General features: G+C 53.6%; 2 protein-coding genes across 6 annotated transcripts in view; one reads left to right on the top strand and one right to left on the bottom strand.

Annotated features, from left to right (window-relative positions):
* Positions 1-42: 42 nt before the first annotated feature.
* LOC132341550 (receptor-type tyrosine-protein phosphatase mu-like) lies at positions 43-8,085 on the bottom strand. Of its 2 annotated transcripts, none has more exons than XM_059873204.1 (10): positions 6,802-8,085; positions 6,588-6,723; positions 5,191-5,340; positions 4,921-5,020; positions 4,333-4,412; positions 3,789-3,923; positions 3,231-3,356; positions 2,508-2,665; positions 1,427-1,559; positions 43-920 (listed from the first exon to the last, which is right to left on the bottom strand). In XM_059873204.1, the coding sequence occupies exons 1-10, from the start codon at positions 7,107-7,109 to the stop codon at positions 846-848; spliced, it is 1,401 nt and encodes a 466-aa protein (XP_059729187.1). In that variant the 5' UTR covers positions 7,110-8,085; the 3' UTR covers positions 43-845. The 2 variants fall into 2 exon arrangements, with proteins under 2 accessions (XP_059729187.1, XP_059729186.1); XM_059873203.1 differs by having other exon boundaries at positions 1,424-1,559; positions 6,802-8,081.
* A 289-nt stretch (positions 8,086-8,374) lies between these two features.
* Positions 8,375-26,398, top strand: part of LOC132341547 (receptor-type tyrosine-protein phosphatase kappa-like) — a 26,993-nt gene continuing 8,969 nt past the window's right edge. For 2 of the 4 annotated variants that reach the window (XM_059873195.1, XM_059873194.1), the window contains exons 1-18: positions 8,375-8,593; positions 16,309-16,491; positions 17,052-17,264; positions 17,707-17,949; positions 18,815-19,057; positions 20,550-20,792; positions 21,360-21,650; positions 22,036-22,133; positions 22,555-22,750; positions 22,883-22,994; positions 23,111-23,345; positions 23,578-23,617; positions 24,149-24,254; positions 24,423-24,490; positions 24,783-24,925; positions 25,064-25,151; positions 25,741-25,811; positions 26,202-26,238. In XM_059873195.1, coding sequence (XP_059729178.1) covers positions 8,491-8,593; positions 16,309-16,491; positions 17,052-17,264; positions 17,707-17,949; positions 18,815-19,057; positions 20,550-20,792; positions 21,360-21,650; positions 22,036-22,133; positions 22,555-22,750; positions 22,883-22,994; positions 23,111-23,345; positions 23,578-23,617; positions 24,149-24,254; positions 24,423-24,490; positions 24,783-24,925; positions 25,064-25,151; positions 25,741-25,811; positions 26,202-26,238 — 2,713 coding nt within the window. In that variant the 5' untranslated portion in view covers positions 8,375-8,490. The remainder of the gene's footprint in view (positions 8,594-16,308; positions 16,492-17,051; positions 17,265-17,706; positions 17,950-18,814; positions 19,058-20,549; positions 20,793-21,359; positions 21,651-22,035; positions 22,134-22,554; positions 22,751-22,882; positions 22,995-23,110; positions 23,346-23,577; positions 23,618-24,148; positions 24,255-24,422; positions 24,491-24,782; positions 24,926-25,063; positions 25,152-25,740; positions 25,812-26,201; positions 26,239-26,398) is intronic. The other 2 variants (XM_059873196.1, XM_059873197.1) reach the window with 2 other exon arrangements.

The following is a 26,398-nucleotide window of genomic DNA, read 5'->3' as shown; positions in this document are numbered from 1 at the left end:
CCTGTGCCAGGTCAAACCTAGAAAAAAAGTGAAGATCAGGGGTCACCACCACCACCACCACCATGGCCTTTACTGATGAGACACAGGACAGAAAGCCATGGGCTCACTCCTGCTTCTGAAGTCTCCTGCCTTTGTTTCTGTGGTGCTGCTTGAACCACATCCAGGATATTCACACTGAGACACTGTAACCTGAGACAGCCATGGGGCAGCCACTGATGAGAGAGCCTCTGTGGAGCTGGTAGGGCCGTGGCACTTGGAGCAGCACCAAGAAGATGCACCCCAGGAGGAGACTCTGTGGGGTCTGAAGGACCAGTTTAGCCCTACAGGACCATGGGCTGTCCCACTCTTGGCTCTTGTTGACTTTGGGCTTCATGCTTCTCCCACAGTAGGACAGATATCCTCTGCTCCTGAGCACCACGGATCTTGCAGCAGTTTGGGACTTCTCTGACCAAACACAATGTGGGTGTTGGTGCTACCCCACTTTCCTTGGGGCTACCCGAGGGGACAAGAGAACCTGGATGGGACAGCTGTTCTCTTCATCCTTGGCAAGGAAGCATAGGTGAAGTCCTAGTGCCTCTGCATACTCAGGTTGTGATTCCAGATAAGTTCCTTCACAAATGCTGGGCAGAGAGTCAGGTTCCCATTTCAGCACCTCGCCAAAATTTGGAGACATTCTAGCCTGTGTCCTCCAGCCACAGAGGAACATTGGGGTGGTTTTTCAGAGGAGTTAAGCATCTTGGGGTCACGCACATTCCCTTTTTTTTTCCCTCTTGCTTCCACTGTTTCTGATGAAGGGCTGTCCAGAGAGTCAAAGTCCCATCCAGAGGCAGGCTGTGGTCATGCCCCTACTTGAAATTCCCATAGGTTTCAAATGAATTCAAGTAACTGAGGGCTAGTTCATAGCAGAGCCCATACTGTTCCTGTGGATAAAAGGATGCTCATGAGACTCTGGTGGACCAACACCTGCAGTGGCATGTCAGCATTGGTCTCCAACAGCTTCCTGACACAGAGCATGCCCCACACAGGTGCAATCCACCCTCCTCCTCCCAGCAGGAGTCCACCATTCCCAGCTGAGAAATCAGGCATGTGCTCCAGGAGCTGCAAGGATGGGCTACACCAGCACTGGAGCCAGCTGGTTTTGCCAGGAGAGCCAACATCCATGACACAAAGTGTTAAGCAGGCAGGTGGACCAGAAAGGGGCCACTCATCATGCAGGATGCTTTGGTGCCCCTTCAGTTCTGCAGAACCTGCCACTGAGGGAGTGGGTGTGTCCCAGCAGCAGAAACTGGAGCTTTCAACGATCTCATTGGCACCTAGCCTCAGGATAATCTGAGCACAGAGGGGCTAGGGCAGCTACTGGGGCAATGTAAGATCATGCTCATTTTGGCGCTGCCATCCAGCTGGGTTTGAAGTCAGCACCTACCACATTTTTAATGAACTGTCTCCGCCTCCTCTTCAGCATCCTCACAGCCTGGGACACATCCACCACGCCCTCGCTTTGGATCTGCTCACACAGGAAACCAGCAGCACAGAAGATCCCACTCCGGCTAGCTCCATCCCTGTGGAGGTGGGCAAGGGGAGCTTCATTTGCTCTGGGATGGCAGGTGGCAGGGCTGAGCCTCAGAGGCATCCCCCTAGACCCCCACACTCTCAGGATGATCTTGGCCATGGATCCCACACCCAAGCTGCCACTGTCTGCCAGAGCCCTGTCTAGCTCGGTGAAGTTCCAGAGCAGTGACATGTGTGGAAAGTGACCTGGGTAGGGCATTGCTAAAGTCAGAACCTTAGAGCCTACTGCTCTGCAAAGGTGCTCTACAGCGACACAGCAAGGGCTGGATAAAGATGGCAGGCAAGGCTCTTCTGTTGTGACATTCCAACTCATTTATTGGTGACAAAATGTGGAGGATAACCAGGAGAAAGGCCCACAATTGAGGGGTTCACAGACAGCAAGAGCCCCAAGTATTCTGGACGCAGGTTTTTAACTATCAAAAAACAGGGTGTGGATACAATAGAGTAACCAATAGGGTAACTCTTAGAGTGTGGTTTCAGGATAGCAGCTAATTAGGATTAGGGGAGGAGAGAGGTTCTAATAGGTAATTGGTTCAAGGGATAATTGCCAAAGAACATTCTAGAAAAAAGGGCAGGGTTTACTATGATGAACAAGGCAGGATAGGCAGGGTTGCCTTGACAGGCAAGGAAGGGTCTGGAAAAAGGGGAGAAACGCAACTTAAGGGACAGTTAAATTGAAGGGCATTCTCAGGGAAGAACCACATACATTAAAACAAGGGATAACTGAACATAGCACTTAATAACAGAACAATCAAATTAATGAAATTAACATGCACTGCAACACTAACCGGCTTCCATGGGAGAGCCTTCCTCCCTCAACATAGCTGAATTCATATCCACACATGCACCCGAGATGGAACTGTCACCAATGTCACTGACACAGCATGAGCTGTGTCCAGCTCTGTGCCATGGCTGCTCCTCCAGGAAACATCACTCACCAGCAGGTGACAAGGATGTGTCCATCCTGGCTCTGCCGATGGTGTGTCTCCACCTTCCCTAGCAGGCTGATGATGGTGTCAGGGTGTGGGGGAAGGGGCTGCTGCATGGGCCAGTCTGTCAGTTGATGTAACCGGATTTCCACTGCAGATTTCTTGGGCTAGTGGGGAAGAAAGACAGGGGGCTGGGCAGAGCAGAGACCTATTGGCCTCATGGAGGGAAGGGGAGGGACAGTGCATGCCAGTCCTGGCTCAGCCACGCATACTGGATCAAGGGAGCAGCCCCACAGTGGGACATGCCACTCCAGACTTCGCTCTTCTCCACCAAGTGCTCTGAGAGCAACAGACAGAGCATAAGAGAAGAGCTGAGCACCAGATGCAGCTCACACTGACATCAGTCCTGTGTCCAGCTGCCTGCAGTACTTCCCCTTCCATGAACCACTGAGATACAAAAACTCCATCCACAGCTGCTGTCCTCCAGTTGGAAAGGCACACAGAAACACCTCTGACTTCTACCTCTGCCTGCAGCCTCACTTTCTTGGGGTTACCCTCTCTGCCAAGGCAAAAGACTCTGCTGTGGCCAATGCCCTGCCAGGACCCCACAAGATCCTTCTGCCATCTCTAGCTGGGATTTGACCCCAATTAAAGCCTATTGACAGCTGCTCCTCCCAGCTCATGCAAAGACTCTTCTCAAAGGAGTTTGCCAGCTCTGAGCAAAGGGCCCACCTGCTGCCTGTTGCTGAGGACAAGTGTCCAGGTTGTGAAGCCAGCCCCAGGCTCCTCTGAGATCAGCTGGCCATGGAAGCGGCCGTAGTCATCTTCGCCCTGGCTGGGCCAGAACTGCATGTATGTCTGGGGGAGGAAGAGAGGGGCATGATCACACATGGCCCCGCGTGCAAGCAGGGCAGAGCTCGGCCTCTCACATGGGGGGCTCACACCAGCCCCTTGCCCATAAGCCCCATGCACATGGCTCTGCCAGACACTTGCTGGGCACCAACCCAGTGCTGCAGCCAGAGAATAACACTCCATCAGACAGGACACCTGGGCAGGGGTCAGCAAAACCCGAGGGATGCTCATTTGCAGTGTGACCGAGGACAGCCCCCTGCTGTGGAGCTGGGACTGTCCTCAGGGCTCTCCCAGGTGGAGCCCCACAAGCCTGCAGTAGATTCTGGTGCAGGCAGGGCTCTCATGATAAGGTCCTTGCAGGGCCAAAGGCCAAAATCACACTGCTCGGCCCCACAGGAACCAGGAGAGGGGAGAGCTGTCAGAGCTTGGGCTGCTGACCTTGTCCAGCTCCTGGAGTTGATTCAGCACAACTACCGATGTGCAAGTGTAATCCCAGACCAGAGCCCAGAAATCCACCAGTGTGGTGGGGAAAGGCAGCTGCGTGATGATGACTCTCTCCTCCTCGGTGTACGTCTGCAAAAGACAGGACGATGTGTGGGGAGAGTCCCACAGTCCCCGAGAGCCCTTCCCACAGCGGGAACGGCTCCCTACCGCCCTGCTGACATGGAGAGGGCACAGGCCACCCCAGCCCTGCTCAGAGCAGCTTATGCTAGCGCCCCGCTGCCCTCTCAGCTCATCGCACCCGGGCTCAGCTCCCAGCAGGCTGTGGCTGGCACACGCCGCTGCGCTGCCTGCGCAGGCTGGGCTCCGCCGATCGCGGTCGCGGGGGCCATCTCCTGGCAGCAGCGCCAGCAGTCACCGTGCAGCAGCCCGAGGGCTGGGACACCTGCCCCGGGCGGGGGGCTCTACCCTGGCCTGGAGCAGGGCTGCGCAGGGGGCTCCCGGCTGCCCCGAGACGCTCCCGCGGCGCGCGGAGCCTTACACTGGCAAACACGGCGTTGATGTAAGCTGGCGAGCCGTCTGCGTTCACCGAGGACATCAGGATGGGCCGGCACGAGTCCGCTGCAGAGGCAAGGAGCAGAGAGGGGGAAATGATCGGTCGTTCCCTCCCCACAGGGGAGCAGGGGGCTTTTCCTGCAATAGGTTCAGTCAATATAGCTCCCTGCAGCATGGGTTGGAGTGGATTGAACGGACAGGCAGCACCACACCCACGGCTCTGACAGCCCAGGGCACCCTGATGAGGGATGCCCAAAACCCTGTGGTTGGGGGCACAGCACATCCACCCTCCTCACTGCTCTCTGATGTGCCTCATCTGAGCTTTTCCACTGGGAAAGTTTAGACCAGGGACCTATTTACCCCAGGTGTACCTCATGTACCTCCAACAGGCTCAGAAGGAATCAGCCTAATCTGTATTTATTATCTGCTAACCAGAGAACAACTCCTGGACCCTGAGCCCAACCTGTCAGTGTCACGTGCCGGGCAGGGCAGTAGCAGGAAAGCATCGTTCTCCCCATACTGCTCTCAGGCTCTGGCTTTAGAGCAAGAGGCTGCCCAGCCCTGCCAGTGTTACCTGGCAGGATCCCTGGCTTGCAGTTCTTGGGTTGGTTTCTGGGTTTCTCTGCTTCTCTGCATGGCAGGAGCTGGAACAACTCAGAAAATCTCTGCAGGGCCTGTAGAGATGATTCAGCCAAGTCAGACCTGCATGTCAGCCACTCACCTTCTTGGGCCACTGCAGAGAATGATCCCCCATCTCCATCCCACTGCTGGGGAGGGGAGCAGGGAGGGGGCTGGCATCACAGATGAGCCCTCCCAGCACCAGTGCACCGTCTCCTGGTGGTACCTTGAACTCCTTCTCTAGGATGCTGTTGCAGCCTGAGGTCTCCTCGTCTCGAAGGGAGCGCACGAGACTGGCGATGCTCTCCACGGGCACCCCGGTGCTGCCACAGAGCAAACCTTCCAGAAGCGCCTCATACAGGAAGCTGTACTGCTCCTGTGGGAGGACACACAGTCTGGAGCCAGTCCAGGAGGAACCCTGGAGCTCCAGATCACCAGCTGTCCTCAAACTGTGCCAGAAGTGAGCCAGGTTCATCCTTCACCTTCCTGCTGCAGATCCCTGAGGCCAGACACTTCTCATTGCAGGCAGCCCTGCTTTGGGACACAGCCAGCAACTCCAGCAACCAGACAAGACCATCTTCCTGAGGTTTAGTGCTCCCTCTCACACCAGACCCCTGCTCTGGGGAAGGCAGCCCGCAAAACCTGTGGACTAATTAGACCTTGTACAAGAGGCTGGTTGGCCCAGCCCAATGTGGTTTTCTGAAGGAGCCCAGCACTAAGCAGATCATGGGGTCATAGTCCCTAGGCCAGGACACTGCTGCCTAGGAGTGTCCAGGAGGGCAGACATCCTGAAAGCCGAAGGGACAGGTGGACTCTCGTTCATCATCCTTGCCTACAATACAGCCCTTCTGTGTCAGGGTGACCAATACATACAAATGCTGATGATACCTCAGAGGATCTCAGGGAAATGTAGATTTTAGCTAGCTTTGGATACAGCACTGAAAAAGATCCTTCAGTCTCCATTACCGGGTAGCCTTAGTTCCTGTGGCTAGATCAGGAGCAGCACGGCTAATTTGGCTTTGCATGCCACATCTCTGGGAAGGGTGGTGTTGACAGCAAAGGCTTAAAAGCAGGAGAATGGTTTTTCATTCAGAAGGAGCATGGTGGATTGTCTCAAGTGGCCTTACGGCTGGAAATACCAAGGTCTGGAAAGCGACAGTGTGAGAAATCCTGTATATTGTGTATAAACAGCCTACTGCTGTTTATCCTCTCTCTGCTTTGGGGAGGAGAATCCATGCAGAGGGAATGTTGGGTTTACAGAGACCTGGAGCCCATTGTCATGAATATGGTCAAGCTCCCTGTTTTGGGACACACCAAAGACCAGAGGTCACAAAGACACAGAGGAGGTCACAGCCCAGCTGGTAAACTACAGGTGCACAGGCCTTTGTTAAATGGGTGAAAAGAGCAGCCCCACTGTCCCCCAGGACAGACTGAGCCTGATGGTGCTGGTGCTCCCACTCGTGTCTTACCTCCTGGCATCCTCCAGCTAGCGAGGTAATGAATAAATTTACTCTTGGCATTTCAGCCATGGGTTTGTGGTTGTTCTGGCCACCCGCCTGTGTTGACCCCCACAGGTGGGCATTGGCTCTGCAGCCTGAGACATGGAGGGAGCAAATTCCTCACCTTGGTCTGCACCATGCCGACCCGCTGTTCCCGCAGCTGCTGCACACAGTGAAACACATCCACCTTCCCCTCAGCCTTGCCCATCTTCAAGAGGAAGTCCAGGGCGATGAATGTACCTGTGCGCCCGATGCCTGCACTGCGGACACAGAGCACCGTGGGTCAGTGCTGCCCCCGCTGGCTGTGCCCCAGCACCCAAACAGCCCCAGCGCGGTACCTGCAGTGCACCAGCACGGGTCCTGCAGGTGCCTCCAGCACCCTCTTGTTCACCACCTCCACCAAGCCCAGCAGCTGTGACGGGTTTCTGGGCACCCCGTGGTCTGGCCACAGCAGGTAGTGAAACTGCTCCACTGCTCTTGGCAGAGCACAGCCTGCCTGCAGAAAGGGAGACATGGCTGGCAACAGGGAGCTGGAAGCCACCAGGAAACTTGTGTCAAGTGACTGCCTGCCACCGAGGAGGCAGCACTGGAGAAAACCACTTGAGAGGGGCACCAGCACAGAGTCCTCCCTCCAGCACCACATCATAAGGACTGCTCCACTGCTGCTCCTCAGACACTAAAGGGCACATTCACCCATCACACTGCCACACAATTCATTTTGTCCTCTGCTTCACCATGAGCAGTGAACACAAAGCAGGAAAAGCAGCATGTGCCCCAGAGAGAAATGATAAAAATCACAGCTTAGGGTATTTCCACAGTCATCAAAAAGCCCTGGCTTGCCCAGAAAAGATATACCCTAAGGCTCTTACTACACTGATGTGAATGTAGTCACTTGTTACCAGCCCTTTGTGATTTTCTCTAAACACCACATTCACTTGGCAGGACCTAATGCTACATCTTACTATCAGGTGCTCTTGGAGTTTTACGTTTAGGCTGCATATTGCTCTGGGCAAGAGAAGAAAGGACAGGAATATGCATAACTGCAATTTCTTTATATTGTGCCTGTTCTCCCTCCTTGCATCTCCTTCAGCTTCTGCCCTTTATCTGAGGTGCAGCTTCAGCAGGAGTACACATCTTGGGAAATGACCTTATGTAGGTTATCATAAACCATAAACTACAGGCCCAGGTTTAGGGCTGTAAGGACCCTAAAGACCAAGCAGCTTCAGTGTGGACCTTCTGCAGATTGATTCAGGTGACAGGCAGGCACCTGTCCCACCATCCTGGATGTGCAAAGATTCCATTCCATTCCATTCCATTCCATTCCATTCCATTCCATTCCATTCCATTCCATTCCATTCCACTCCATTCCATTGATCTGCTTTTATACCCTTTGTAATCACCTCACCCAAGCCATCAAGAATCTACAGTATTCCCATGTGCAACATCCGTCCAGACTCCTCTGGGGTGACCACTGGAGCTGACTGACTGCCTTTGCCTGGCACAGAAACCTGGGACAGATGCCCTGGCATGGATTCCATTTATAGCAACGTGCTGACACTGCACCTTTTTGTGCTGGAGGCCAGGCTCGCCACAGGGTCCATGTCTGACAGCTCCCACCAGCTGCTGGAACCCAAACACATCCTGCATTCCCACCTCAGCTCCATGCCAGACTAAAGCCCAGCCAAAAACCAGAACACCTCACAAGTCCTTCTAAAATCTGTGCTGGGAAAGGAGGCAACCCAGCTGCCGTTAATAGCTGGTCCTGACAGAAGACCTAAAAACTATGATTTTGGACAAAAAATTAGAAACAGCAAGATTGCAAAAGGTTCATGAAGCTGAAAGAGAAAGAAGGCAGTGCTGACACTGGCGGAGTTTCCCTCTCCAGTGAGGAAGCTTCTTGCACCATATGTGACTTCTCTGCGTGCCTGTTTCCTTTCCGTGCTCGCACCACTCACAATCAGATGAGTGTGTAGTGAGGCAGCCAGGGCAGCTGAGACATCAGTCCTGCCCTGGGAGCATAGGCAAACATGGCCCTGCAATGGATGTGTCTCCTGCTCCTTACACCTCTGCTGGCAGCACAAAATCATGATAAGCTCTATCCCAACAACTATGGAAAACCCAAGGGAAGAGGTAAGCAGTTCTCTCTCCTCTACCCCCAAGAGAAGGTTTTACTGTGCTCCTTTTGCAGAGCCCCTGTGCAGCCTTATGTCGTGTAGGATACAGCAGCTGTATCAGGGAAGTCTGACTGATGTCCACACTGGGGCCCAAGTCCACCAGCTGGGTTGTGGCTAGGCAGAGCTCTGCTGAGGATGGAGGGCAGCAAAGCTTGGGCTGCTGGGAAAGCCTCTGCAGAGTCTGTAGAGTGTCTCCATGGAGCTGGAAATACAAGGTGTCCATCTGTCCTGGCACAGTGTCAGCGTGCCATGTCCTCACCACAGAGGAGATGGGTGCTGGTACCCAACCAAGATCTGGGGAGCCATGAGCTGAGGCCCTGGGTGTCCAGGACAATCTGGGGACAGGACTTATCATATTCTGGGATTGCTCTTTAATGCACTTCCTTGATGCTGGAAGGATCAGGGCACCCCCAGGGTTCTGCTGGGCTCTTCCTTCCCTGGCTGCACACTTTGATGCCAGCAGAGTCAGTGGGAATTTGCAGGCTTACATGTTGTCTGTCCTCCCAGGTGGCTGCACTGTCTGGCAGTTGAGCTGTGGATGCAGGAACTGTGACCTTGCATTGTCTTGTATCGTTCTTGAAGTATTTGTCTAAACTAATTTTCTTGGAGCTAGGTGATAAAAATCATTAAACTTGGAGCTAGGTGATAAAAATCATTAAACTAGCATCTAATCCTGTCATCCTGGTCTGCTGTGGTGTTGTATCTGGGTGGATGCAGGCTAGAGAAAACAGCAGATCTAGTGGCTGTGACAGAGTACAGGGAATGGGATCAGAAACTTTAATTGCTGATGTGAAGTGACATCAGGGTCTGTACTGTGTGAGAGGTGTCACGGGAGCCTGTTTCCAGGGAAAATGTGTGTGGTTGCAGAGAGTGTAAGCACAGCACACTGTCACGCAGAAAACAAGGGCTAAAACTGCAACAGAAGACATTCTCCTGCCAAGAGTGCCTTCCCATTGCTCAGATCCCTGCTGAAGCTGTTCTCCCAGGCCAGCATGTGCAACCATGGCTTTCCTGTTTGGTGCACACTAAGACCAGGATCGGTCTGTGTTATGTACAGTGGCATGCAACAGGGTCCTGCGGACTCCTTTCACCCTTTGCAGATCTCAGCCACCCAGCCATCCCCAGAGGAGTCTGGCACTGCCCGTGACACAGATGATATTGCTGAGTTTGCACCTTGGTGCTTGTGAAAAGAGGAACCAAGACAGAAACATATGCTGGCCACACCCAGCAGTGTGAGCAGCCCTGCGTGCATCCTCAGCATGTGGGCTCATCCCATCCTGGCACCTCTGCTGAGCTCCAACTTGATGCATCAGGGTCCTTCTCTTGCAGAGGGACAGGACAAGGAAAATGGCCCGAGTGAGGCAGGAGGGTCTCTCCCATCCCTGCCAGGGTGCAATGGGCTGACAGTGGCAGTGGGCCAGGGTAAAGCTGTTGGACAGAGAGAGGGAACAATAGGGCAGGATCCCTGAGCACATCCCCTGGCAGATACAGGGTACAACCCATTGTGCAGAGTGCCACAGAGAGCAGTGCAGCGAGCAGCAGTGCAGCCACAGGCACAGGATGTGGATTGCACGTGCGGTTGGCCCTGCTGCTCAGCTTGCCCCACTGTGCACTGAACAGGGTGCATTGTGTCATTGTCTTTTTGTCTTGCTGTGCTACTCTCACAGGCATTTCCTCCCTGAAATGCCATACCTGTACAAAACTCTCCTCCCTTTACAGCCCCAGTGCACATGGAAGGTGGGTGGGGAAGTTTCTAGGGCACGTTTTCTGTGCAAAGGATCTGGCATACAAGCTGACTCAGACCCCTTTTTCATCAGCCTTGCTTGACACTGTGCAGTGATCTAGTGGCAGCTGACAAGAGGTTCTAACAAGGAGCACAGCTGCAATGACCAGGGCGTGGGAGGATGGTAGCTGAAACTAAGCCATAGCCAATCTGAAAGGGTTTGTGTCAGCCGAATTCCAAACTGTACCTAGAGTACATCCTCTGGGGAACATGAGTGCTAAGAGGTACTGCAGAGGAGTGCCTGGGTCTTGGCACCCTAGGGGTGGTGAACTGTGTGCTCCACCATGCTTCCACTTCCCATCACCAGGGCACAGATTCAGGAAACACGAATTTTGCCTCCTGTCCTTAGACACATGTCAGATGTCCTTTAGCATTTGGTGGACCAGTACAGGTTAAAGCACCACCATTTCCCAGCACTTCTCACAATGCCTTGTTCAGCCCTTGTTCAGTGACTTGCTTTGCCACCCCCTTTCCCTGCCACGACTCCCAAGCAGAGCATCCCCAGGGTCTCTCTGCGCCATCACTCTTGAAGAGCTGCTCAGCAGCTTTGGTTGCTAGTCAGGAGCACAGAGAGGCTCTAAGACCCGTGTTTGTGTTCACAGTGCCTTGCAGTACAACTTTCCACTGGTGGAAAGAGTGATTGCTTTTCTTAGCTCCTCTCAGCAAGCACATGGCATCAAACACAGCAAGACTGCAGTGTGCTTTGCTGCCACCTCTCTCAGCTGCTGAGCTGCCCTGCCAAAAGGGTTGAACTTTGCCTACTGCTTCTTAGATTTCACCTTGTCCTTTCTTCTTTGTGTGTGAGATAATAAAGTGTAAGAAAGAACACCTTCTGCTGTTAAGCAAAGGGCTGAACCCAGGAGCCTGACCTGAATGATCAGCATAGCTGTTTCTCCTTTCTCCTGACCCTCCCCTTCTGGCCCATGCTGGGCCTTTGTTTAGCCTGCCAGGCTCAGAACTCCTTGCAGTAGGGACAGGCAGTCCAGACATTTCTGGAAAAGGCTTTCTAGATTCATGAGTAATAAACAATATCAGAGAGGAGAGTATTCATTTAATAGCATCAACTAGGAAAAAAACCCAAAACAGTAAATATCTGCCTTTGGAGGCAAATAGACCAACCTTTTGTTACCACTCCTGTCTCAGGCATTCAGTATTTCCCATTTCACAGTGAGCACACATTGCACATTACAAAAGGTACCTATTTGGTCACATCTACTCCATATTTTCCTTGCTGAAATTTCACTTGACTCAGCCTCCTTCCTCTAGCTGGGGCAGAGAGACTTGTGGGTGTCTCTCTGCATACCACTTTGCAGGGTAAAAAACAGTCTGAGAACTGTTCCATTACTCTCCCAATTGCTGTTAATCCCTACAAGGTTGGAAGCTGAGAGGTTTTTTCCCCTTTCTGTCTGAGCAGTCTCCTTTCTCCTTTAGTGTTCCAGCCCCACAAATACATCCAACTGCATTGCACTAGTGGGGAGTTCCATCTCTCCAGTGGAGATCCCTTGACAGCTTCCCATGGACACCTCCAAAGCGCACAAAAACTCACCCTGGGTTAAAGCACAGGCTTCTTTGCTCCAAGGTGCCCTTTTCCTACAGCAATTTCTATGGAATGACTTGGAAAGGGGTGTAAGGAGCGTGAGGACAGAGGTGTCCCTCCCAGCCTGTGCATCCCGACTGCATCCAGCAGCCATGGATTGGTTTCTCCCGATTAGCCTCAAGTGATAATCACATGCCTGGCAGGCTTGGAGAGGTGTGGCCGAGCTGGATTGTAATCTCAACAATGTTCTTGAGACGAAAGCAGGCATGGACTGAAAGTGCCTTCTCTTCCCCAATCTGCAGGGAAGCAGAGCTTTCTAGGCTTTATCCTCAATCATCAGAAATGCCACAAGGAGAGACTGAGCAGCTGTAGATGCCTGGATGCAGATGATGTCCGTGCTGTGACAGGGGGTTCTGCAGCAGTAGGAATGTGGGCAGGAGGCAAGCCCTGGAGGGGCTGTGGTGTTTGGGCACTGCTGGCAGGCTGCTCTGTGTGCACAAGGTAGATAGGCTTTGGCAGTCCCTCAGGCTGCCCTGTTGGTATACACTGCCCCTCTGCAAGGCAAGCAAGCTTTTTTTTGCCATACTCATCCCTCTGTCAGACACTGTTAACTCCCAGGATAATTTCTCTAGCTGGTGCATTCCCCTGTAGTGGTACTCTCCAGTCACTGGATTCTTTGAGTATGGGAATGAGCTGTGGGCTCTGCCTGCCTTTTCTGATCTCTCCCACCCAGCCCTTGGGCTCTGCTCAGCATGGTCTGTGCCCATCTTGGACGTGGGTGCTGTATCAGCCTCTGTCTGCCCCTGAGCACAACAGGGGCACATCTGGCAGGGCAAAGGGCACAGGGGAGCCTGGGAGGAATTTAAAAAGTGGGGCCAAATGATCACCTCCCTTCCCAAATTCAGAGAGATGCTGTAAGACCCATGTTTTGTTCTCAGTGGCTTACAGTGCAACTCTCCAATGCAACTGGAAAAACAGTGGTTTTCTCTGTGGAAACTATGGCTGCTTTTCTTAGCTCCCCTTAGCAAGCACATGGCATCAAACACAGCCCAGAGAGCTTGGGAAGGAAAGGATGAGTCACAGAGGACAGGAATCACTCTGGTGCTTGCAAAGGGCCCTGTGGGCAGAGAAGAAGCAAGGAGGGAGCACAAGGGTTTGCTTGCAGGACTGCTCTCCTGTGTAGTCTTTGTGTCCAAAGGGCAAACACACTGCTGGCACACGTGTGATCTTGGCAGAAGCACATTTCACGTGCCTAACCTTGCCTGAGGCTATGCTGGAATCTATGCAGTGTCTCAGCAGCATCCCACCATTCCAGCTCAGTAGACACTGACAGGAACACTGAGGAAACCCTGGATCAAATCTGCACATCTGTGGAGGCCTTTTTGTTTGAAACAAAGACAACAGAGAAGAGGCTGATGTTCCTGCAAAGGATTAAGTCTGATAAATGCCCAGGTCTAAGAGAAATGATTGGCTGGAGTCCTGGTGAAGGTGGACAACTAGTCAGAAATGTGTGGCTGTTATGCCAGCTCAGTTCACAGTTTCATTCACTCCCTTCACACCCGCTTCCAGCCCAGGAGTCTTACACAGCACCTATTTTCTTGTACCCATAAGGCACCAAGGAAAAGTAACCTGAGTTCCAGGGGTCAAAAGAAGGGGCTGGCAGAATGAAGCCCATCCTGATGTAAGAAAAGACCAGGTTTGAGACTGTCTGAGGCACCTGAAGGTGCACTAATCTATGGGACCTGATCAGATGCATGTGTGGGTCCTGAGGGTGGAGGAAGTGGCAAAGACACTATCCATCACAGCTGAGAAGTTGTCGCCAGCAACTTCCAGTAAAGCTCCCACTGACTGTAAAAGGAGAAGCACTTTTTAGAAAGGGGAAGTGAGAGGGACCCAGGGAACTACAGGCCAGTCAGTCTCCCTTTCGTGCTGGACAAGATAATGGGGCAGTTCCTGCTGGAAATTATTCTGAAGAACATGGAAATGATTTGTGATGGCTTCAAAAGATCAAATCATATTTGAGTAATTTGTTGGCCTATGGCGGAGTGACAGCATTTGTGGATAAGGGAGGAGTGACTGACATCATCCACCTAGACTTGTGCAAGGCATTTGACACTGTCCTTCATGACATCCTTGTCTCCAAACTGGGAAGATGTGGATTTGATGGATGGACCACTCCCTGGGGGAGGAGTTAGCTGCAACACTCAAAGTATTTTGAGATCCACTGGCACAGGATGCCCTGTGAAGCTGTGATTCCCCCATGCCTGAAAGTGTTCCAGGCCAGACTGTGGATGGCTTTGGACAACCTGGTATAGTGGAAGGTGTCCCTGTGCATGACAGGAGGGCTGGAACTAAGTGATCTTCGTTGGGAACCTTCCAGCCCAAGCTCTTCTATGCTTTTATGAAAAACTGAATGAGTCCTAAGTGCCTGTAAACAATAATTAGCATAACACTACATATGCCTCATTTCAGTTATGCAGAAGTAGCACCTTTTAGTAAAAGGAAAAGCTACAAACTTTAAACAAAGACTAGCTCTCATCTTTGCTAGAGTAAGTTAAGTCTGCTTTATATTGCACCTCTAAAGCAGCAAACATAAGGTGTGGCTTTTTCACCTTACCCCCGGCCCCTGCAAGGAAGCATGGCAAGTCTAGAGAGGTTCATTTGCAGTTATTTTAGCAGTAAGAGCTTTGCTCTATGAAAAGGCTTAGTGAGAGCTGCAAACAAGGCAGAGCTCTGTTGTGCAGCTGCAATCACCCTTGCCAGCAGAGCATCCATATTTGTGGAAAGACCCTGTCCCAGTTACCTCTTGAAATCTGCATCTGTGTCAGCAGAGTGCCTGCAGAGGAAAATTTCTCTTTTCCTCCTGGTTTCCAGCCCAGCAGCTTGCCAAGTGTGGTGCTGCCAGTGGGTTTTGAGTGCTGTGAGAGGTCTCACAACTACCAGGAGGTGTGGTACAGTTATAAAAGGATAAATAGTGAGTCTCCCTCGCACTGAAGTCAAGAGTACGGCCATGTGGGAGAGGCCAGCCAAGCTCGTGAGCATTCACAACCCACTCAGCTCCTAAGGCTACCTCCACTGCAGAGTTTCCATCCCCTCAAACTGCTTCTTGCTTCAGGCCAAGCCTCACATGACGCTTTTCAAACAACTTTGTTCACATTTCTGTGGTACCTCTAGGATCAAAGAATACCCATCAGTGAATAATCATCCTAGAGGCACATTTTAGGGCCCTGAAATGCAAATTAAAACATGGGAAATGCTTTCATGAGTAGCGCTCACCTGACTGAAATACTTGATGCTCAATTTGCCAGTCTGGGGCTCTTTTGTTCCCCACTTATTTGTCAGGGGTTTCATTCTGTCTGAGGGGGTGCAGCTGTTGTGGTCCATTACTGCATGAGGTCTGCAGAGCACTCCTGATTTCCTGGGGAGTCCTGATGCCACTTTGGTGTTGTAGGAAGCAGTGCAAACTCTCCGTGCCTGCCTGACTGCACCCTGGTAACATTGGACAAAGTTTGGACAGCTACAGCTAAATTTGTATGGTGGAGGAACACTCTCAGAGAGTTACAGTTGTTCTGTGAAAAGTGGGGTCTGGTCAGAGGGTAGAGACCCAAATGCAGATGCATGCAGAGAGGCAGCAGCACGCCTGTCTAGAATTTAATGAAAACAAATATGAAGATTTACTTCAATCAATTGCCCAGTCTACATGGTGCAAAACACAACCAAACGTGCAGCTGGTGAAACACCTACATGCTCTAAGCCCCTTCAGCCCACTCAGATGAGGGGGTGTCACTTGTCTTGGGTGAGGATGGCAGGGATATGGGATGGGAGGTAGCTGCTCCTAGGAGCCAGCTGATAATTGTGAGAGGGATAGAGCAGAGGAAATAACAAGCGTAACATCCAGACCAAAAGCAAAGTGGCAACTTGAGTGGGATTTTGCTGCAAACAAGTGTGCCTGTGGGTGTGAGTAGATTGTGTCCAGCAGAATGAAAGGAATGACTGAATGAATGAATGCAATGAATGATGAGTGGTGCCAGCAGAGTCTGGTGCACTCCCACAGCCCGTGTATTTGTGGGAGAGAGCAGCATGCCCAAGGCTGCTGGACCTCTCTGGCTGGGGTATCTCCACAGCAGCAGGTGGGCAGGATAACCCTGGGGATAACCCTCCTGCACTGCTCCAGAGGGTGTGGGGAGAGATAAAGTATCTGGGGGATGGGGCTCATCCTGGGAGGTGCCATCTCTGCCACCCCTCTGAAGAGAGAGGCACTGGCACCCCTCTGGATGGAACTCCCTCATCTTCATGGATGCTGCTGCAGCCCAGTGACCCTCAAGCTCTGCCTCCTGGCCTTTGCACACAGGAAAATGTAAAATTCCCTCCGACTGGGACCCCAAACTGCAGTTTACTCCAAGGAGGAGCAACTATGCCTTGAACGAAGTGGTGCAGCTCAGCTGTGCTGGGGAGTTCGTGCCATCTGTCCCGCAGATTCAATGCATTTCCAGAGAGACCCAGATCCTGTGGAATGAGACTGCCACCTGCAAGGGTAAGCACAGCCCTGCACCACCCTGACCCAGGGCCCTGAGCTGGTGGCAGACCCTCTGTGACCTGGTCACACAGATGACAGTGCAGGAATGGCAGACCCGGATCCCTTGGCTTTCCCCCATGTCCTGGCAGTGACAAGACTCTTTTTGTCTCAGCACCTTGCTGTAGGCACCTGCTGGGGTCTGTGCTCCTGGGAGGGGTTCAAAGGCAGGAACAATGCTCCCTGCCCCGGGGGCTACTGTAAGCCCTGTGCCTTCCAAGAATTTCTGGGTGTATGGCCAGGGTGGTGAGAGGGGATGGAACTCTGTGTGAAGACTGGGAAGGAATTCAGTCCCTGCCCAGCCTTTCCTAAGTGGAGCCTGCAAGACTGTTGTAGGCATGGATGGGACTGCTCTTGGGTCTGCTGCCACTAATAACTCTGTTCTAGGCTGCAAGAGAGGGATCCACAGTTGAATGTGGTAACCAAAGGAGATGCGCCCTGTCCAAATCAGAGCAAGAGATTTCTCAGCAGACCACTTCCCATCCTGCTTACATGAGCTCCTTCTCCTCTCCTCTGTGCAGAAAAATGTCAGCCGCCCCAGTGGGACTCACAGCTCCAGTTTAAGCCAAAGCAGAGATTTTATAGGGTCAATGTAGAGGTGACACTGAGGTGCTTTAAGAACAACGCTCCTCCCCTCGCTATGATCAGATGTGCAGACGGGAAGGATGCTTGGGAGGTGTTGGACATTTCAGGAAAATGGCAGAGGTTGGCAGAGAAACTGAGCTGCACCACAGGTAAATTGTGAAGCAGTAAGTCTCCCCTTCTTAGGTGCACTTCACACTGTGGAGGGGACCTGGACATCCTGCTGTATCTCTGAGACACCTTGGGCACAGCTCAGTCAGGTCCCAGTTGGGAGCAGTCTCCAAGGTGGAGGGGGTTAGAAGCCTTCAGTGTGGGACAGGTTTTCTCTATCCCTGCATCTCCCAGTCTATTCCTAAGGTGCATGTCACAGGGAAGTCAGAGGGGATCCTGCCCCTCAGTTTTCATCTTTCTCCCAGTGTCTTGTATCACCTCCTTGCCCATGCACATGCTCTTTTTCTGCTCTTGGGGGTCCTTGGGTTTCCTCATGGTGTGGAATGCTGACATTAACCACAGTTCATCATGGAAAAGCCTTGTTCCCTCTCCTGCCTGAGCATTCCCTCTCTGAGAAGGACTCTCATACTTTCTCCCTGACAGCAAAATGCCCAAAACCTCAGTGGGACACAAGACTTCAGTTTTTGGAGAACAAAACTGAGTACCCACAGAATAGAGAACTGACACTGATCTGCCCCAAAGGCCTTGAGCCCTCCTTCCCCAAGGTCAAATGTACAACGGAAATTCAGAGAGTGAGTTCTGGAAAACCAGCCTATGTGGATGCTTGGTGGGCCAGGAGCAGCACAGGTGCCTGGACACGCATTGAGGAGGATGTCCTGTGTATGGGTAAGTGAGGCTGCAGCAGCTCTCCCACGTGTCCATTCAACCCTCATCCTCCCTGGGGCTCTGTTGCCTGTGCCAAGAGGACAACGCAGGAGACAACAGACCAGGAGAAAACAGACCAGGCAGAACCAGCTGGGCAAGCTGAAATCTTCTGCAGGGGTTCCTGAGCAGGCCAAGTCTGGGGCTCCCAGCCGGGTGCCCAGGCCAGGGGCAGGATCCCAGGCTGCCACCCAGGTGCCCATGGAAGTTCCATTATCTTTGCTGTGCCTCCAGGTGCCACCCTGGAATGCACAGCTCTGCTTGTTCTCCTGCTGGCCCATAGATAAGGGACCTGGGGGACACCTCCTACAGCTGCAGGGGTTGGAGCAGAGGGGAATCAAAGGAGCCCTGATGATGCAGGGCTGGCTGAGACCTTGGCACTGGGACAGGAGGCTGTACGGGATGGACCTGAGGGAGGAGCAATGCATCAATGAGGGGATGGAGATGCAGAGCTGTCCCTGGCAGAGACAGAGCTGTGCTCAGTGGGGGCACGGCAGTACATGGCAGTGCTCAGGAGAGATGCACAGGGAGAGATAGGATGGGAATCTCCCTGCTTTGGGATGTGGGAGGTGGATAGGAGTGTCCACAGAGAGAATTGGATGGATAGGGGCAGGTTTATTCATGAGTGATTCTTCATACTTTACAAGCTCAAGGAAAGCCCCTTCCCAACAAGGCTTGCCCTCAGGTCACATCCCAGCAGATGGATGTGTCGCCTTCCCTCTCCCTTCATTGCCTAGAGGGGTTCCTGGGATTGCCCTCCTACCACCCATACCCACTTCATCATCTCATCATCTCCAGCCCATCTAACACCCACTTTCACCTCTGATAGAAATGTGCCAAAGGCCCCTGTGGGACTCCAGCCTCACACTGGCACCAGACAAGACAAATTATAAGAAGGACGAGAGAGTGACGCTGAGCTGCCCTGAAGGTTTCCAGCCACCCTTCACTGAAATCCAATGTCAGACTCAATTCCAGTCTGAGGATAATGCGACACATGTGTACAAAGAATTTTGGCTTGGAAGAGATTCCAGAGGTGCCTGGATCCCCATTCAATCCAGTCTGGAGTGCATCGGTAAGAGAGGGACCTGGAGCAGGGTAATCCTTTGCAGGGGGAGATCCTGGGAACATCTCTGAGGGGGGCCAGCATAGGAAGGTCAGGGTTTTTCCCTGACCACAGCACTGTGAGGATGCAGGCTGTGGAAGCAGCTCCTGCTTCCAGGCCAGGAGGAAATGTCTCCTGTTGTGCTTGCTCTCCCATGGCACCAAAGGATGGCTGCAGCCACACAGCTCAGAGGGTTGGAGGCAGGCAGGATCCCTTTGGTGCTCCCTGTAAGCTGTGATATAGCCCAGCTGGGGACACACCCTCCTGGCTTCCCTCTGTTCTCCCCAGGATGTCCTGATGTTTGAACAGGAGCACTTGTGCCACTGGAGAAATTCACCCAATGGCTGACATTCAGTTTCCTAATGCCCCATGACTCAAAACTACTGCTGCTCCCCTTTGAGAGGGCTGTAGTGACCACCTGCAGTTTCTTCCATTCCATCCAGCCAGGCTGGGGTGGCAGGGGGACAAAGCTGCTGGTTGTGGTGCTCAGCTGGGCATCTCTGGTCTTCTGCCATCAGGGCTGTTTGAGAGCAAAGCCTCAGCACAAGGGGCTTGTCACAGCATTTCCCTTTGTGCCAAAGTTGGTCTGGACCTTGTGAGATCCCACATGTGCCCCTTTGGGAGAAGGCAGGTTGTATTTTAAACCCCTTCAGACCTCACAAACCTTCTTGTAGAGGCTTGAACCGGCAAGGGCTCCTTCCAGAAGCCAGCATCCTTCTCTGTAGGAATCATTGCCACAAAGCCTCCCCCTGCAGCATTGGACAAACTGCTGGGACCAGCTGCTCAGCTACTGCCCACTGAGCCTGAAGGGTGGTGAATTTGGTGAGGACGTGATGAGAAGAAGGAAGGGTTGTGTCACGAGAAAGGGGAAGGGGCATTGTTAAAGCAGGAGATGTGGAGGCAGAAGGCACTGCTCAGCCCCTGTCCCCCTGCCCAGCAGTGTGGGGCAGGAGGAGAGCAGCCAAGGCACAGAGTGAGTGAGAACAGGGAGCCCCCAAGTGCAACAGGGGCCTGGCTGATCCCTGTGGCAGGGATGAGCCATGGCTGAAGGGCCCTGCATGCCAGCAGGAGTGGTGGTGCCATGGCCCAGCAAGTGCCACCTGGGCTGGGCTGGGTGACAGGCCTGGATGAGAGGCTGGAGGGAGTCCCCTGGTGCAGGGGTGATTGTGCTGGGAATGTCCCTGCTCTGGGCTTTGGAGGAGGGAATATGGTGCCCATGGACACAAGTGGGAATGGGGCAGGTTCATGGATGAGTGATCCTTCACAATTTCCATGCATCAGGAAAGCCCCTTCCCAACAAGGCTTGCCCTCAGGTCACATCCCAGCAGATGGATGTGTCACCTTCCCTCTCCCTTCATTGCCTAGAGGGGTTGCTGGGGATTTGTCTCTCACCACTCACCCATACCCACTTCATCATCTCATCATCTCCAGCCCATCTAACACCAACTTTCAACTCTGACAGAAGGGTGCAAAAGGCCCCTATGGGACTCCAGACTCCAGCTAGCACCAGACCAAGAGAACTATGAGAAGAATCAGAAAGTGATGCTGAGCTGCCCTGAAGGTTTCCAGCCACCCTTCACTAAAATCCAATGTCAGACTCAATTCCAGTCTGAGGATAATGCGACACATGTGTACAAAGAATTTTGGCTTGGAAGAGATTCCAGAGGTGCCTGGATCCCCATTCAATCCAGTCTGGAGTGCATCGGTAAGAGAGGGACCTGGAGCAGGGTAATCCTTTGCAGGGGGAAATCTTTGAGGGGGGAAAGCATGGGAAGGTCAGGGTTTTCCCTGACCACAGCACTGTGAGGATGCAGGCTGTGGAAGCAGCTCCTGCTTCCAGGCCAGGAGGAAATGTCTCCTGTTGTGCTTGCTCTCCCATGGCACCAAAGGATGGCTGCAGCCACACAGCTCAGAGGGTTGGAGGCAGGCAGGATCCCTTTGGTGCTCCCTGTAAGCTGTGATGTAGCCCAGCTGGGGACACACCCTCTTCGCTTCCCTCTGTTCTCCCCAGGATGTCCTGATGTTTGACTGAACAGGAGCACTTATGCCACTGGAGAAATTCACCCAATGGCTGACATTCAGTTTCCTAACGCCCCATGACTCAAAACTACTGCTGCTCCCCTTTGAGAGGGCTGTAGTGACCACCTGCAGTCTCTCCTTTCCCACCCACTATGTTGGGTTATGAGATGTCAAAGCTGTCTGACAGCAGCATCCTTGCATGGCTGGGAGTGGAAGGGAATCAAGTGACCTTCTGGTAAACTTTCCTTTACAGAAGTTCTCCAGGTTGACTATGAGACCTTTGAGATTTCCAGCACCAGCATCAAACTGAAATGGACCTGCAGGTTCCCCAATGCCTGCCAGGGCATGAGGGCCATGTGCCGGCTGGGAGCACCTCCCTCCCCTCCCTGTGAGGCTGAGGAGGTGAATGTAGAGCAGATGTTACATGGCCAGGAGGGAACATTCACCTGCTCCCCTTTGCAACCCTTCATTGAGTACAATGTCACCATTGATATGCCTCCCAACACAACCCTGTTCTCATGGTTGTTCACGACACAGGAAACAGGTAAGTGCACAGAAATATCAGAGACAAGGAACAGTCCAGAGCTGTGTCACAGGGAGGACAGATGTTCCCCTCCCCTGTCAGCTCAGTCTGACCATTTGCTCCATGCAGGGATGTGCCTGGGATCAGAGCTGCTTGGGTCCTGTGGAGAGCCCTCTGGGGAAGGGCTGGGAGAGCCCTGAGCAGGGCACAGCCCCTTCTCATTGTCCCACTCCACCCCACACTGTTGTGCTTCCCACTGCTGCAGCACACACAGCCTTGGCAGGGGACAAACCCTTCGCAGGGCGTCCCTTTGCAGCCTGTCCCTTGGCCAGGAGCTGCTGCAGCTTCCTGCGGCCTCAGCCCCTGCCCATGGCCCTGTGTGTGACCCCACGGTCTGTGCTTGCAGTGCCAGACAAACCGGAGCAGCTGTGGCTGGATCCCAACAGGGGCTCTCTCAGGTGGAGCGCGCTGCCCTCCTGCAACGGGGAGATCATTGGATACCAGGTACCCAGGGACCAGGGCAGACCCTCACCTCCCAGCCTGGAACTCTGTGCAGGCACACTGGGAACTGTGGGCAAGGGACAGCCATGACGAAATGCAAGAACTGTCTTCGGGCTCAGTGCATGTATCTACAGCCCTTCAAACGAGCAGCCTCCCTCCTCCCTTCTCAGAGGCCCAGCCCTTTGCTCACAGACGTTGCTGCTCACACATCCTTAGTGTTGGCTCCGAATTCCTCCTCTCCTCTCCTCTGTTTTGAGCTCCCTGCGTGGGGCTGAGACGCCTGCCTGTTCCTCTCCGGAGCCTTGCCCAGGCACAGGGGGCAGGCACAGGGAAGGGCAGGCCGGCAGGGACGTTGCCAGCTGCGGGCACCTTCCCAGCGGCCAGCCGGGAACTGCTGCGTCCCAGCTGCGTCTCCTGTCCGCAGCTGAGCATCACAGCCAGGAACGCAGGGGACAGCGGCGTGCTGGAGATCGAGCGGCTGCGCCTCAGTGGCTCCGTCACCGAGCACCGGCTGCCGGAGCACAGCCCTGGCAGCAGCTACGCCGTGATGATCCAGGGGCTGACGGCTGCTGGAGCCGGGGCTGCGCTGATGAGGGAGTTTCACAGCAACAGCAGCTCCGGTGAGCTTTGCTGGGGGGCCGGGCCGGGAGCCCGGGCACAGGCGAGCCCTGCTCGGCGGCCTGCGCTGCCCGAGGCCGTCTCTGCTACTCGCCCGGCCCTGCCGATGCTCATTCCCCGCTGTTCCCCTGCAGACACCCCGCACCCCCAGACCATCAGCTGCCGCAGTGCCCGCGACATCGCCCCCTCGCAAGGGACGGCCGTGCTCCCCCTGCTCCCCATGGCCCGTGGCTCTGAGGCCGCCAGGTGAGCGCAGCCCCGCGGCTCTGCAGCCCCGCCGTGGCTCTCCGCACGCCGGCGCTGCCTGCAGACGCCTCCCTTCCGTGGCCCCGTGCCCTATGCCACTGCCTTTGGGCCCGCAGGGAGCACCAGCTGATCGTGGCCGCGACGCACAACGCCTCGCTGATCGAGAGCATCTGCTCGGGGCAGGCACGGCTCTCCAACGCCAGCGTGTACCTGGCCGCTGTCCTCAACCTCAGCGCCCCCACGGACTTCGTGCTGGGCGACGGGAGCCGCGGGCAGGGCCTGCACAACGCTGCCCTCAGCCCGGGCCGCGACTACACGGCCCTTCTGCGCCTCGTCCGCCTCGGCCCGCAGGTACCATCGGGGGGCTCCTGCTCTCTGCGGCTGCTGCCGGCCGGGGCTGGGCCCTCGCTGCCTCTGGGCTGCCTCTGAGGCCACGCTCCTGTCCCATCCCCCGGCACCGTGGTGTCCCTGGGCTCCCGGGCCACAGCCGGCTCACTCGCTGGCCCTGCGCAGGGACCCTTCCCTCCAGCTAGGCCAGTGCTGCAGGACTGGGCTGAGCTCTCCCTCCTGTCTCCTCCAACAGGCAGAGAAGTTCACCTGTGTCTGCTACAGCTTCTCTCTTGGTAAGTGCCACCTTGCTTCTGGTGCCCAAGCCTCTCTCCTGCCTGTTCTCTTTTGCCAGCCTGGCAGCTTCACTGGAAACGAGCTGGCCCAGGGCAGATGTAGTGGAATACTGTCATACTTTGGTGTTCATAGAAGTTCTCTATATTTTGAGACTATCTATGGTAGATGGGCTCTGGACATCCTCAGGACTTTTGAGTAGGTGGGGTCCCCATGGCCACTGGAAATTGCACATCATCCCTGCCATCACCACATATTTAGTCCAATCCCAGTAATCCCCTGCTGTATTTGCAACCCTTCAGTATAGATACCTCACTTGGCAGTACTTGGGCCCTTCAGGGACACAGGTTCCACAACGGAGGGTATCACATTAGGGAAGCACCTGCTTCTTCTGCCCCAGCTCAGCTTTTCTCTAATGCAAAGCCTGGGATGGAAGACAAGGAAAGTTGCTTTTCTCTCCATGTCCCTGTGGGATGTCCCAATGCTTGGTACAGGCTGTGCGGGAGCCTGAGCCTGGGCTGTGCTGCTTGCAGGGCAGGAGTCATCATCTCTGCTGGTCAGCAAGTCTGTGGTTATGGCAGTAGCACTGACTGTTGCATTCCTGGCACTGGGGATTTTGCTGCTTTTTGTGGTCTTCAGGTCAGTATGTGGCTCACCTCTCCTGCCCTCTATGAGACATTCAGCACCTTGCAGTGACAGGGAGTGTCCAAGTGGAGCCCGAGATGAGGCAGGGTGGTTAGATGGGCAACAGTTTCTCCTCTGTCTCTCTCTTCTGCTGGTCTGTGCACCTGACTTGCTGTTTTGCAGGCTAAAGCGCAACAGTTCAAGAGGCTCGGAGAACAGCAGCACTATACCCCTGGGAGGATGTCAAAAAGGTGCAGTATGAGCAAGGGCCCTGTGTGCCTTGTCTGAACAGGCTGTCTGTTAAAAGAACAGGCAGGATGATTGCAGGTCCGCAAGTTCTTTGCAGAAACAAGGTGTTCAGAGCTGGCTGGCAAAGGGAAAGGGACTCCTCCCAGGAGAAGGCACTTGTGTGGGGAGGGACAGTCTAAGGTTTGGAGAAGTTCTGGCTACTGCAATGCCATTTCAGTACCAGCTGCAGAGTTCCAGGACTGGCCAGTTTAGCACCAGTTGGATGCTGAAGTCCTGTCCTTGTGGTCTCTGCAGATGTTTGCAAGCCAAACACACAGATCCCAGTGGACGAACTGCTGGAGGCTCTGAAGATGTTTAAGAGGGAAGAAATAGAGGCAGAACAGACAGATGATGAATCAGTCAACAGGCATAGTGCTGGGCTTCTTAGAGAATATCAGGTCTGGTTTAGCTTTGCTTTCCCACCTGGCTGCACTGCCCACTCCTCAGCCCTTCCCTGGATGTGTGATACAATCGGCCGTGGCCGCAGCCCCAGAAAATATCCCAATACTGACTGGGCTTGTTTTCTTCCTCTGCAGAAATTGTCCTCCACTTTGTTGCACCCCTGCAATGCTGGCAAGGAGCTCTGTAATCAAAACAAGAACCGCTACAAGAGCATCATCCCATGTAAGCAGAGCTCTCCAGGGACTGGCTCAGGCTCTTGGAGCTGGTTGGGGTAGCACAGGATTCTGGGCTGGTGTAGGAACCCCTCCAGCACTTCAGAAATACTGAGCTACTCATCTCATCCTCCATGGCCACTGAAACCCAGAGACATTTCTGGCCCTACTCTTTTATATACGGTTGGAGTATCCTTGTTCTGCTCTTCAAATCTTCCTGCAAACTTAATCAAACATCATATTCCTGTTCCTGGTGCTAGTCATTGCTGAACACTGCCATGTTCCCTCCAGAGGCAGGTATTTGTGGGAAAGTGGAAGGAGTGACCCAATTTCTTCCCAACTTTAAAGCTTCTCTGGCCCCCACATGGTGTGTACATTTGGTCATTTCATAATCTTCCTTAAAACTCCATTGCACTTCCTGCTGTGCCATGTCAGCCTTTGTCTCATCAGCTGTTCTTTAACCCTGAACATGTCCTGAGGCCCTGGGTGCTGCTAGGGAGACAACAGACAATCACAGACTTTAATAAATTACACATTCCCTCTTAATCAGTCTCTTTGTTGCTGCCCTAAAGCATCAGCCCACCTCCCTTCTCTTTCAGATGATCACTGCCGTGTGGTGCTGCAGCCCTCTGACACCGGGAATGGCTACATCAATGCCAGCTATGTGGATGTAGGTAGTGAGGAATTGTTTCCCTGGGAAGGGTAGGAAAGGTGCCTGGCAGGAGGACAGTCCTGCTCACACGGAGGGCCCTGAGGTCTGGCATTTTTGCCCTTAAGCTGTCAGGTCTTGGGATGTTGATTCCTCTGAATCCTCTCTGAGCTGCCTGGAGTACTCTGGATTTGTGTGCAGTTCTCACCTCTAATAAAAAGGGACCCATGTGAAGGGACAGGAACTGAGATGCAGCCCCTGGGTACCATCTGTGCTGGCCAGGAGAGGTGCTGTGGGACACACTGTGCTGAGAGTTCTGGGCTTTGGTGCTTAGTGCATGGATCCTTTATTTCATTCCCTGTTAAACATTTAACTCATGTGATCAGAGCTGTTTGACTCTCTCCCCTGCAGACCTACCGAAGTCCACGCTTCTTCATTGCAGCTCAAGGTAGGTGCTCCCAAACCTCCTCCTCAGGAGATGCCATTCACTAGCCTGAGCAATCTGGGAAATGGGGAACTGGGATAGCAGCCAGGGAGCTGTGAGTGGCTCACTCCAAGTCCCTCTATCTCCAGGGTCTCTGGGCTTGTTCAGCTCTCTCTGAACAGTT

This window comes from Haemorhous mexicanus, chromosome Z, assembly GCF_027477595.1.
Source record: "Haemorhous mexicanus isolate bHaeMex1 chromosome Z, bHaeMex1.pri, whole genome shotgun sequence".
NCBI classification, from domain to species: Eukaryota; Metazoa; Chordata; class Aves; order Passeriformes; family Fringillidae; genus Haemorhous; species Haemorhous mexicanus.
This window is presented reverse-complemented; position numbering and strand designations above follow the sequence as displayed.

Excerpts from the sequence above, each read along its gene's own strand:
- LOC132341550 (XM_059873203.1), bottom strand. The coding sequence starts at position 7,109 with ATGATGTGGTGCTGGAGGGAGGACTCTGTGCTGGTGCCCCTCTCAAGT. Across the intron at positions 3,357-3,788 it reads AACTCCAGGAGCTGGACAAG|ACATACATGCAGTTCTGGCC; the intron begins GTCAGCAGCCCA and ends TTCCTCCCCCAG. Across the intron at positions 921-1,423 it reads GACAGTTCATTAAAAATGTG|GAACAGTATGGGCTCTGCTA; the intron begins GTAGGTGCTGAC and ends TTTTATCCACAG.